Source organism: Podarcis gaigeae (genome assembly GCF_964106915.1).
Source record: "Podarcis gaigeae genome assembly, chromosome: 18".
Classification (NCBI taxonomy): domain Eukaryota; kingdom Metazoa; phylum Chordata; class Lepidosauria; order Squamata; family Lacertidae; genus Podarcis; species Podarcis gaigeae.
This window is the reverse complement of record NC_139696.1, coordinates 72977-85557: the sequence shown is the minus strand read 5'-3', so window position 1 is coordinate 85557 and position 12581 is coordinate 72977. Positions and strand designations below refer to the sequence as shown.

The following is a 12581-nucleotide window of genomic DNA, read 5'->3' as shown; positions in this document are numbered from 1 at the left end:
AGCTGACTTTTCCTCCACCTCCTCTTCTCCCTTCGTCCGGCGAAGTTTCTACCTCCTCCTCCTTTTCAGAGCAGGAAGTCAGACCTAAGAAATATCAATAATGTCCATTATTTTCCCAAGAAGGGCAAGAGGGGTCCCCGTCCAAGCAGACATAGAATATTCCTAGCCCAGATTGCAGTGGAAAAAAGAATCAAGCGGGAAAGGAGCCTGCAGACGACTAGCGGGAAGCAATGTGCTTTCCCCCCTGTTTCTTCTTTCTGAAGCCCTTTCCCAAGAATCATATAATTCATTACTATTATTATTATTATTATTATTATTATGCATCTGGCTGGAAGGGACCTCAAGGGTCATCCAGTCCAACCCCCAGCAAGGCAGGAAAATGCGAAAGAACCAGAAGGAAACTGCATTTAATAAAAAGTGGAGGAATTTGGATCTGGAGGAATTAGCTGGTTACAAAACAACGGCTTCAAGCAGTGCTTCATCTGCACAATACATTGTTCAGGTACAGTTTCCAATACATTATTTCCTTCTTGGCAGGGGGTTCGACTCGATGGCCCTTGTGGTCTCTTCCAACTCTATGATTCTTTGATTCTAAGGGTGGCCTGAGGGGGAAAGCAATGGAGATTTGCACTTTATTTTATATAAATAATAAATTAATTATTATTATTATCATCACAGTCAGTTACTCTGGTGTTGCTGTAGCAAAGGGGAGCTTCCCCGACCCAATTCCAATAAATAAAAATACTATACGGTTAAGGCTGTTGCCATTACTGGAATAGACTTCAATAGAAAAATAAAAAGTGCCCTCGTGTGGCCAGTACTGGAATAGACATGGATAGGAAAATAAACAGTGCCCTCGGGTGGCCAGGACTGGAATAGACATAGATAGGAAAATAAACAGTGCCCTCGTGTGGCCATTACTGGAATAGACCTCAATAGGAAAATAAACAGTGCCCTCGGGTGGCCAGGACTGGAATAGACATGGATAGGGAAATAAACAGTGCCCTCGTGTGGCCAGTACTGGAATAGACATAGATAGGAAAATAAACAGTGCCCTCGTGTGGCCAGTACTAGAATAGACATGGATAGGAAAATAAACAGTGCCCTCGGGTGGCCAGGACTGGAAGAGACCTCAATAGGAAAATAAACAGTGCCCTCGTGTGGCCAATACTAGAATAGACCTCAATAGGAAAATAAACAGTGCCCTCGTGTGGCCAGTACTAGAATAGACATGGATAGGAAAATAAACAGTGCCCTCGTGTGGCCAATACTGGAAGAGACCTCAATAGGAAAATAAACAGTGCCCTCGTGTGGCCAATACTAGAATAGACCTCAATAGGAAAATAAACAGTGCCCTCGTGTGGCCAGTACTAGAATAGACATGGATAGGAAAATAAACAGTGCCCTCGGGTGGCCAGGACTGGAATAGACATAGATAGGAAAATAAACAGTGCCCTCGTGTGGCCAGGACTGGAATAGACATAGATAGGAAAATAAACAGTGCCCTCGTGTGGCCAGTACTAGAATAGACATAGATAGGAAAATAAACAGTGCCCTCGGGTGGCCAGGACTGGAATAGACATAGATAGGAAAATAAACAGTGCCCTCGTGTGGCCAGGACTGGAATAGACATGGATAGGGAAATAAACAGTGCCCACGTGTGGCCATTACTGGAATAGACCTCAATAGGAAAATAAACATTGCCCTTGTGTGGCCAGTACTGGAATAGACATGGATAGGGAAATAAACAGTGCCCTCGTGTGGCCAGTACTGGAATAGACATGGATAGGAAAATAAACAGTGCCCTTGTGTGGCCAGTACTGGAATAGACATGGATAGGAAAATAAACAGTGCCCTCGTGTGGCCAGTACTGGAATAGACATGGATAGGAAAATAAACAGTGCCCTCTTGTGGCCAGGACTGGAATAGACATGGATAGGGAAATAAACAGTGCCCTCGTGTGGCCAGTACTGGAATAGACATAGATAGGGAAATAAACAGTGCCCTTGTGTGGCCAGTACTGGAATAGACATGGATAGGAAAATAAACAGTGCCCTCGTGTGGCCAGTACTGGAATAGACATCTTTAAATCAACAGCCCGTGCAAGTTTCCAGCTCTTAAGGCTATCGAGAAGTATCTGAAGAAGTGTGCATGCTGAAGAAGTGTGCATTTACTGTATTTTTACTGTGCTGGTTAGGGGGGGTCGGTGTGATATATCAGGACTGGGGGGGGGTTAAAAATGTTCTTAAATGTTATGTGTATATTTCTATTTTTCCCCTTTTACCTTCATGTCTGCAGCTGACTTTTCCTCCACTTCCTCTTCTCCCTTCATCAGGCGAAGTTTCTTCCTCCTCCTCCTTTTCAGAGCAGGAATTCAGACCTAAGAAATATCAAGAATGTCGATTATTTTCCCAAGAAGGGCAAGAGGGGTCCCCGTCCAAGCAGACATAGAATATGTCCAGCCCAGATTGCAGTGGAAGAAAGAATCAAGTGGGAAAGGAGCCAGCAGACGACTAACGGGAAGAAATGTGCTTTCCCCCCTGTTTCTTCTTTCTGAAGCCCTTTCCCCAGAATCATATAATTTTTTATTATTATTATTATTATTATTATTATTATTATGGTGCATCTAGCTGGAAGGGACCCCAATTCCAATAAATAAAAATACTATACGGTTAAGGCTGCTGCCATTACTGGAAAAGACATAAATAGGAAAATAAACAGTGCCCTCGTGTGGCCAGTGCTGGAATAGACTTCAATAGGAAAATAAACAGTGCCCTCGTGTGGCCATTACTGGAATAGACCTCAATAGGAAAATAAACAGTGCCCTCGTGTGGCCATTACTGGAATAGACCTCAATAGGAAAATAAACAGTGCCCTCGTGTGGCCATTACTGGAATAGACATGGATAGGAAAATAAACAGTGCCCTTGTGTGGCCAGGACTGGAATAGACCTCAATAGGAAAATAAACAGTGCCCTCGTGTGGCCAGTACTGGAATAGACATAGATAGGAAAATAAACAGTAGGAAAATAAAATGCCACCCCTGGAACCTGAGTGAATATCAAGCGTGGGTTGTGTCCAGGAAGCTGGGGGATTTCTTTCCCGTGTGCGCATGTTTTCCTCTTTAAATCAACAGCCCATGCAGGTTTCCAGCTCTTAAGGCTATCGAGAGGTATCTGAAGAAGTGTGCATGCACACGAAAGCTCTATCTAAAACTAACTTAGTTGGTCTTTAAGGTGCTACTGGAAGGAATTTTTTTATTTTGTTTTGAGATTAGCCTGGCCCTCTCAGAAAAATATGGTACCTGGTTAAAGCAATGGTTCATCTGAAGAAATTCAGTTTTCCACCCATTGCTGTGTCCCCTTTAGATGGCCTAACAAGAAAAGGAAAAGGAAACAAACCTCACCAACGTGTGGGGAAGCCAGGAGGTGCCAATCAAAGAAATAAAAACACTTTCCTGTATTTTTACTGTATTTTTACTGTGCTAGTTAGGCGGGGTCGGTGTGATATATCAGGACTGGGGGGGTTTAAAAATGTTCTTAAATGTTATGTGTATATTTCTATTTTTCCCCTTTTACCTTCATGTCTGCAGCTGACTTTTCCTCCACCTCCTCTTCTCCCTTCTTCCGGCGAAGTTTCTTCCTCCTCCTCCTTTTCAGAGAAGGAATTCAGACCTAAGAAATATCAGTAATGTCCATTATTTTCCCAAGAAGGGCAAGAGGGGTCCCCGTCCAAGCAGACATAGAATATGTCCAGCCCAGATTGCAGTGGAAGAAAGAATCAAGTGGGAAAGGAGCCAGCAGACGACTAACGGGAAGAAATGTGCTTTCCCCCCGGTTTATTCTTTCTGAAGCCCTTTCCAAAGAATCATATAATTTATTATTATTATTATTATTATTATGCATCTAGCTGGAAGGGACCCCAAGGGTCATCCAGTCCAACCCGCCGCAAGGCAGGAATCTACAAAAGAACCACAAGGAAACTGCATTTAATAAAAAGTGGAGGAATTGGGATCTTGAGGAATTAGCTGGTTACAAAACAACGGCTTCAAGCAGTGCTTCATCTGCACAATACATTGTTCAGGTTCAGTTTCCAATACATTAAGGGTGGCCTGAGGGGGAAAGCAATGGAGATTTGCACTTTATTTTATATAAATAAGAAATTAATTATTATTATTAGCATCACAGCCAGTTACTCTGGTGTTGCTGTAGCTAAGGGGAGCTTCCCCAACCCAATTCCAATAAATTAAAATACTATACGGTTAAGGCTGTTGCCATTACTGGAAAAGACATCGATAGGAAAATAAACAGTACCCTCGTGTGGCCAGTACTGGAATAGACATGGATAGGAAAATAAACAGTGCCCTCGGGTGGCCAGGACTGGAATAAACATGGATAGGAAAATAAACAGTGCCCTCGTGTGGCCAGTACTGGAATAGACATGGATAGGAAAATAACAGTGCCCTCGTGTGGCCAGTACTGGAATAGACATAGATAGGAAAATAAACAGTGCTCTTGTGTGGCCATTACTGGAATAGACTTCAATAGGAAAATAAACAGTGCCCTCGGGTGGCCATTACTGGAATAGACCTCAATAGGAAAATAAACAGTGCCCTCGTGTGGCCATAATTGGAATAGACCGCAAAAGGAAAATAAACAGTGCCCTCGTGTGGCCATAACTGGAATAGACCGCAAAAGGAAAATAAACAGTGCCCTCGTGTGGCCAGTACTGGAATATACATCGATAGGAAAATAAACAGTGCCCTCGTGTGGCAAGGACTGGAATAGACATCGATAGGAAAATAAACAGTGCCCTCGTGTGGCAAGAGGAAAGAGGATTCCCTTTCAGGGATTCACTGGTGCAGCTGATCCAGCAGCTTTTGATCAGCCCAAACCTGCTTTCCCTTGCCTATGAGCCATCAGGATCACACTTTAAGGCTCCCAATGGGTACACTGATAGTCCCATCTCCACTACTGACATCAAGGATGGCGCCGGCGGTTGTGGTTTGTGGGAAACGGCCTCACAGTTTGACCATCTTGTGGGTCAAGGTGGCCCTGCTGAAGACCAACAACACTTGCCTGGCCACGGGCTCCCTGAACCATATCTGCATAGACTCTGTACCTCTGGTTCCTGCCTAAGGTCTGCTCAAGAGGCTCTGCTGCTGCCGGGGACCAGAGCAGGGCCTTCTGAGTGGGGGCACCTAAAAGATGGAACTCTTTGTTCCATGAGGTTTGGGAGGACTCCTCTCAGAGTGTTTTGCCATTTGCTGAAAACCTCTCCATTTCAGGCAGGTACTTCTTTTATCAGGAAAAAACTGATGCGTTCGTTGTATCTCAGCCACACCATGAAGCACATGGCTCCCACCACAGAATCCTGGGAACCCATCACAATTCCCAACTCCCTTAAGAAACTACAGCTGCCAGGGTTTTGGGGGAGGTAAGACATGAGTTTTTCATTTGCATCGTGGCCTATTTTTATGCTTGGCTTCAAATGATTGTTAAGGCACCCTGAGTAGCTCATCAGGAGACAGCAGACAAATCTTGGCCAAAGAACCGAAAGGGAAGAAGCCAGACTCACCTGGGGGCCTGCGCAGCTGATCTTGCAGATCTCACAGTAGTGAAGCTGAGGCTGTTTGGGGGGCCCCTTGGGCTTGAGCAGCTTGCTGGGGTACTGGGGCTTCTTGCTGTAGCTGCTGGTGGAGTTGCTGCTGCCTCCGTCGCTCCACAGTGAGCCCCCCATGGGCTTGGGCTGCTGCTGCTGCGTGGGAGGCAGGGGCTGCGGCGGCGGCGGCTGCTGCACGAGCGACGGCTGGGGGGGCTGGTAGTAGGAAGCGCTGGCTGCCGCGTACGCAGTGGCATCATAGCTGGAGTAGTTTGACCCTGGAGAAAGAAGACCTCCTGTTGATGCCCGACGAGCAAAGCAGGGGCAGGCGACAGCCATTCCAACTCGCCTGAGTCCCAGCCAGCCTGGCTAGCCAGCAGGTGAGCTGGAGCCCAGCAACCTCTGGAGGGCCACAGGTTCCCCAGCCCTGCTCTAAGAAGCAGCATTTCTTTACTGCCGGTACTTAGAAGAGGCACTGTCTCCTGAGAAAGGGGATGTTTCCTAGGGCAGGGATGAGGAAACAGGTCAATGTTGTTGAGACTACCAACTCCCATCAGTTGCAGCCAGCACAGTCAATGACAATGGGGATTGGGGCCACACAGGCTCTGCACCCTTGCGGTAAAGGAAGTGGGAAAGAGGAAGCAAGGCCTTTGAGAAGCTCTTACCAGAGTAGGATGCAGGAGAGGAGTTGTAGGTGGAAGAGGAAGGGGCGTACGACTGGATGGAGGAGGCAGAGATGTTCTGCTGGCATGTCGTGGAGGCTGGGTAGGTGCTATAGGATGAGGAAGCAGTCACAGTCTGGACGGGCTTAACGGTGGTCACTTGTCTCTGGGGCTGGCTTGGACTGTACACGGCCGCAGGCTGGCTGTAGCTGCTCTGGGAGTCTACGAAGGACAGAGAGCAGTCGCTGAAGACCAGAGAGCAGCAGGCGACTTCTGCCCGGATTCTGCCTGCCTGAGCTCCTTGGGCTTTGTCTGGCTTCCATCCAATTAAATTCTCCTCAGAGGAGACCCAGTGAACCTGAAGAACATGACTAAGAGCCATTCATTTCAATGAGGCTAGAGAACAGCTAACATACAATCCTTCATTACATTTGCCTGACCAGACTCCTCAGCAACAGGGAACAGCAACATATAAATAAACCACCTTATTTTATTTATTTTATTTCTATCCTCTCTTTCTCCCAATGCGGGGCCCAAGGCAGCTCCCAGCACAAATCTAAACAAGCACACAAATATAAATATTAAAAAACTGTTAAATAAGCAACCCTTTAAAAATGCAGTGCTGAAACATTTAAAACCCCTTGAAAGCACAAACAAAACCCCAACAACATTCAGCCTCACAAGACCACCCACAACAGCCAGTTGGTGGCCAAAGGCATGGCAAAATAAAAGTCTTTGCCTGCTGGCAAAAGGAAAGCAGATGGAGACCTAGCCTAGCCAACTAGGCTGAAGTGAGTTCCACAGTCTGGGAGCAGCCACCAAGAAGGCCTTGTCTCATGTCCTCACCAAACATGCCTGTGCAGGTGGAGGAACTGGAACACGCCCCCCCCCCCCCAAGATCTCAAAGCCCAGGCAGATTCATATTGGGAGAACCGCTCCTCCAGACAGCTCCAAACCTGTATGAACTGTTTACAAAGGAGTAACTGCACTCATCTTTATTCCAACACAAAGTGAACTTCCTGGTTCTATTAAACCAGCTTCAAAGCAGCGTGAGATTGCAGTGCAGGACAGGTCCAGTGGCTCCGGGAGGGGGCAGCTTAAGATGACCCCCATCGCCATGCCTGCTTCCCAAACCTTCCTCGTTACCAACACAGCTGTTACTGGAAACTACTTCACAAATGCTTCCACAAGCCTCTAGTATTCTGAACACACCTGAACAGTGATTTTTTTTCTTTCTATGTGAACTCACTCGAGTGGTAGTACGAGTCCGTGGCCACGTGTTGGGGCTGCGTGACCACCGTCTGGTAATATGGTTTGGTCTCATAGCCGCCTGCTGTTGGGGATCGGCCGTAACTGTAGCCATCCTGCCAAAACAAAACTTGGCTGTCAGTAAGCAGGTGAGGGAACACAAGCCGACCGGATGCCTTCCACAGGGCGACCCATAACCCAGAGCATCTTTTGGCTGATAGGAGCCTTTTCTGGGTGGCTTATTTAAGGTAGCTTAAATATTGGGGGGGGGCACAAAAGCCAGGGACACTTTTACACACCTTCAATTGATTCCTCCTAAGACAGGGATGGAGACAGGTGTTGGAGCTAAGACAGGTGTTGGAGCTCCCAATTTAGTGCAGCAACACCTGGGGAATGCTTGAGACATCACTGTGGCTCTCTCATTCCACTCAAGCAAAGGGGAGCAGTCCAGGATCTACATGGAGCCCCCAACCTCATTTGAAGGTGATGCCTGATGACTCCTGAAGTTGCCCTATTATTCCATCCCATCAGATTTCCTTCCTTTCTGTTTGTTTCCTCCATATTCCCCCTGCAATGCAGTTTCTGACCAGCTGGAAGAGGCAGTATATTAATTGTAAAAATAAATAGATGCTTAAAAAAGAAAAGTTATCCCAGGTTGTACTGCTTGGGGAAAGATTCAGGTAGGTAGCCGTATTGGTCTGACGCAGTTGAAATATATATAAAAAAAATAAAAAAATGTCCAGTAGCACCTTAGAGACCAACTAAGTTTGTTCTTGGTATAAGCTTTCTTGTGCATGCACACTACTTCAGGTCCACTTCTTCAGATGCTTGGGGAAAAGAATTCTCCCCCTAGCTGCTCTGAGAACAAATTTATAGCTTCAATCATACCCATATAGCTATGTGTGTGTGTAGCCCACTAAAGTGAGAAAGGAATTGATTTCAGTTGCTCTCCAAAACAGTTGCTGTATTGGTCCACTGGGTAAGCCGGCCAGAGTGGTTGAGGAAACCCAGCCAGATGGGTGGGGTATAAATAATAAAATCATTATTATTATTATTATTATTATTATTATTATTGTATTTATATGTTAGCAAAGGTGTATGAGGTGTTAGGGGAGGGGTAGTACCTTTGTGGGGGACACATCATGCTCCTTTGGTGCCCCCCCTGCACTCCGCTCTCACCTGCGGCTCCTAGAAGCTGTCAGTATGTGACAATTCTGGGCACCACAATTTAAGAAGGATATTGACAAGCTGCAACGAGTGCAGAGGAGGGCAACCAAGATGATCAAGGGGTCTGGAAACCAGGCCTTATGAGGAACGGTTGAAGGAGTTGGGGATATTTAGCCTGGAAGAGAGGAGACAAGAAAGGAGATTCCGACTCAGTATCAGGAAGAGCTATTTGAGAGTGGAACGGACTCCCTTGGCAGGTAGTGGCCTCTCCTTCCTTGGAGATTTTTAAGTGGAGGTTGGATTGCCATCTGTCAGGGATGCTTTAGATGAGATTCCTGCATCGCAGTGGGTTGGGATACCTTCTCAGTCTACGATTCTATGACAACAGCCACACCCTGTGAAAGAGCCTTGACTGGCTGGTTAAACCAGGTGAGGGTAGCTAATAGGCCTCAACCCCCTGGCCAGTCAGGGCCTTCCCCTGCACGGCAAGACAGGCTCCAGCAGATTAAGTGGACAAGACCAAGAGGGGGTCAGATGGAGGTTGCAGAGGGAAGTGAAGGGCAGGTGGCGCTTGCACACCTGGGAACGGAGCCCATCTAGAAGAAGGAAAACTCTGATCCAAAAGCTCCACTGCCTGGAGGGAGAAGTAAAACCCCCACAAATCTGGAGTGGAGTCTCTAAGACAAGTGGACGGCACCTTGTCCACCTCCTTCCAGCAACGCCTGCAGCCAAATGTATTGGCCTGCTTTCCTTTGGACCCCGTCAGCGACAGCAAGAAGGGGGTCTTGTTGTCTGGGCAGCCCGGACCCCCAGAACCTCTGGCCAGGCTTGCGCCCCAGGGAGGTCACTTTGATGCTGCTAACACAGCATTTAGACTTCACCCCCAGAGTGAAGACAGATGGATGCCAGTAACATATATTAGCACGACTAAGTTGTTTTCTTAAAAACCAACCATGTGAAGAATAAAACAAAAATTCATCATAAAACCAAATAATCTGAAACACTACATTAAAATGCCTGCCTTTGCCATGTGCCTTAAGTTCAGCAAGGATGATGCCTATTTCATCTCAGGTGGGATGGAGTTCCACAGGCTTGGGCCTGAATTAATGGCTTCTGGTCATTGTATGCCATGCAGGATCACCAACAGAGACTCCTCCAAAGATCCCAGGGATCACTAATGGGTCCGCTGATCCTTAAAATAACCTGGACCCAAGTTGCTAAGGGCCTTGGAAATGAACAGACATTGTCCAGCCCCAGCCAGCACAGCTCTTTGTCAAGCCGTCCACTTGGATACAAGTGGATCCAGACTAGACGTGTTTAGAATGGTCAGATTCCAACTCACTCTTCCCCCTCTCCCACAATTATATGTATATTAGACACACATAAAACATGCACTGCAACAGCTTTGTAAATAAGCCCACAAAGGTTATAAGTCTGAAAAAAATATTAGCCTACAGGGGACTGGATGAGCATGGAGGAGGTCTTCCTTCTTCCAGCAGACCACCAGATGAAGGATGGGCGTCCTCCCCCTCCCCTGCCAACCTGCTCACTAACCTGCATGGAATTTATTGACACCTATGGGAAGGGAGAAGAGAAGCTTCAGGAGTAAACCCGGCACAAATCTGGAGTGGAGTCCCTAAGACAGTAGAATGGTGCCCAACGTCTTGCTCTGCTTTCCTTTCGATCCCATCAGGGAAGCAAAAAAAAAGGGGGGGTCTTCTCATCTGGGCAGCCCAGGACTTCCAGACGCTCTGGCCAGGCTTGTGTGCCAGGGAAGTCACTTTGGTGCTGTTAACGCAGCAGTTTGCAAAGAGCTCCCCCCCCCCTTGTTCTGCTTTTACACACACAGTGGAAGAGCATATAAAGCAGTCTCTGCCGTCTGAAGTGGTGCAGCCCCTCCTCCCACTGCACATATGGGATCTTGGGACACAGCGGGCTTTGGACCCCACAAAGAAATATGATGGAAAGGCTCACTATTGCCATTCCGTTCTCCTGAGAGTCAGCTGCTCGTTATGGCCAAACCTGACCACCCAGTGCCAGAGGTTCCTGCCACCAGTGGGAGACCTGCTGGAGGAGGAGGAGGAGGTAGTGGACCTATCCTACCGTCCTCAAGAACACTGGCACCAAAAGGCCAAAGAGCAGCAACAGAATGTGGACTCGCACAGTCATCACACAGATCTGGAGGAACCAACCCAGGAACTTATTTGCCACCAGCAGCTGCAGTTAGGCTTTGGTCTGTGTGGTGGGGACTAGCTCATAAAATGTGTGCCTCTTGCGAGAAACAAGACAGGTCTCTGGCTCCTGATTCTGGGTCCTTCCCCCACCCCCTTGCCTGGACTTACAGCTGAATGATTCCCCGGACCTGACCATGGCTTGCTGAGGCAATGCTGCACTGTGAATCCCATTCTCATGGGAAGTGTTTGGGACTGAGACCCTAGACCCAGAGAACACCCCACGGAGCAGGACAATTATAAAGCACCAGTATGCAAAATACTTTTATTCCAGCCCCTAAGATATCAGGCAAGGGGCACCTGTGGCCATCACTCCCATCATTCCTAGATATTTGGAATGAATGTTGTAGCTTAGGGGTCTAACAACATCTGCAGGGCCGCTAGTTGCCTCCCCTGTGTTCAACCCAACCCACCGATGTGAGGATACTGATTAGCAGCTACCTGATAGTTCTGGGTGACAGTTGGCTGGGGGGTTGGCTCTGGTTGCCGTATCCCATAACCGTAGTCTTGCGTTGACGGTGGCTGGTAGCCCCCATATGCTGCAGGTGCCACAGACCTGGCTGCCTGTATAGCTGGAGTATAGGCGGGGGCCACAGCGTGCTCCATCGCAGGGCTCTGCTGGACGGTGTAGCTGGCTGCTGTCGCGGGGTGGCAGTAAGCTGGAGCAGGCTGGGCACTGAAAAGGAAGACGACAAGTGAGAGACTGATGAGGGTGAAAAAAAGTGGTGGCCGCCAAGGGAAAGAAGAAGAAGAAGAAGAAGAAGAAGAAGAAGAAGAAGAGTTTGGATTTGATATCCCGCTTTATCACTCCCCTTCAGGAGTCTCCAAGCGGCTAACCTTCTCCTTTCCCTTCCTCCCCCACAACAAACACTCTGTGAGGTGAGTGGGGCTGAGAGACTTCAGAGAAGTGTGACTGGCCCAAGGTCACCCAGCGGCTGCAGGTGGAGGAGCGGAGACGCGAACCCGGTTCCCCAGATTACGAGACTACTGCTCTTAACCACTACACCACACTGGTGTGCAAGCGATTCCCACATAGCCGGTCTGGAGTTGCCAGGCTTCGTGTCACGTACAACTTCCATGCAATCTTGGGCTGGTGGGATTGATAGTCCAGAACATCTGGAGGGCGGGCACCAGGTTGGGCCAACTCCAGAAAGGTGGATGTCTGTCCTCTCCCATAAGTGGAGGAGGCGCCCGAGGGGAAGGGGCGCCAGCATCAGCCTCCAAGGCAGGGTGGTTGCACCGGCAGCTGAAGCCTTGCGGAAGTCTGTCCTGCCGCTCCGCCTCTCGGCCCCCCTGGCCGGGCTGCTGTGCAGGAGCGAGGCGGGGCGCGGCCAGACCCTCCCCCGGCCGCCCTCGCCCCTGCTGCCCGCCCACCCACCTGTACGGGGCGCCGGCCGCGAAGCCGTAGTAATTGCTGGCCGCCATCTTGGCGTCTACGCTGGGCCACCGGGGGGGGGGCGGGGGAGCGCGGAGGGCGCGCGAGGCACGCCGGGAAACGGGCGACGCGCCAGCGAGCGAGCCGGCCGGCATCCGAGCGTGCGTGCGTGCGTGCGTGCGTGCGACGTGGCTCCGTCTCTCTCAGCAACAAGCCCCGCCCCTCCCCGGTCCGCCTTGACCGCGATGCTGAGAGGAGTCGAAAGGGGGCACCTCGAGGACCAGGTCGCCTTGGGCAG

At 48.9% G+C, this 12581-nt stretch overlaps 1 protein-coding gene and 1 long non-coding RNA gene across 2 annotated transcripts in view; both read right to left on the bottom strand.

Moving 5' to 3' along the window:
* Positions 1-12581, bottom strand: part of LOC310835504 — a 59153-nt gene that overhangs the window by 19099 nt on the left and 27473 nt on the right. The window lies entirely within an intron of this gene.
* Positions 5043-12353, bottom strand: LOC310835503 (zinc finger RNA-binding protein-like). The gene is made up of 5 exons (XM_083720126.1): positions 12287-12353; positions 11350-11584; positions 7512-7626; positions 6266-6484; positions 5043-5878 (listed from the first exon to the last, which is right to left on the bottom strand). The coding sequence occupies exons 1-5, from the start codon at positions 12331-12333 to the stop codon at positions 5283-5285; spliced, it is 1212 nt and encodes a 403-aa protein (XP_083576252.1). The 5' UTR covers positions 12334-12353; the 3' UTR covers positions 5043-5282.

Excerpts from the sequence above, each read along its gene's own strand:
- LOC310835503 (XM_083720126.1), bottom strand. The coding sequence starts at position 12,333 with ATGGCGGCCAGCAATTACTACGGCTTCGCGGCCGGCGCCCCGTACAG. Across the intron at positions 11,585-12,286 it reads GCGGCCGGCGCCCCGTACAG|TGCCCAGCCTGCTCCAGCTT; the intron begins GTGGGTGGGCGG and ends CTTCCTTTTCAG. Across the intron at positions 7,627-11,349 it reads CTGTCACCCAGAACTATCAG|GATGGCTACAGTTACGGCCG; the intron begins GTAGCTGCTAAT and ends TTGTTTTGGCAG.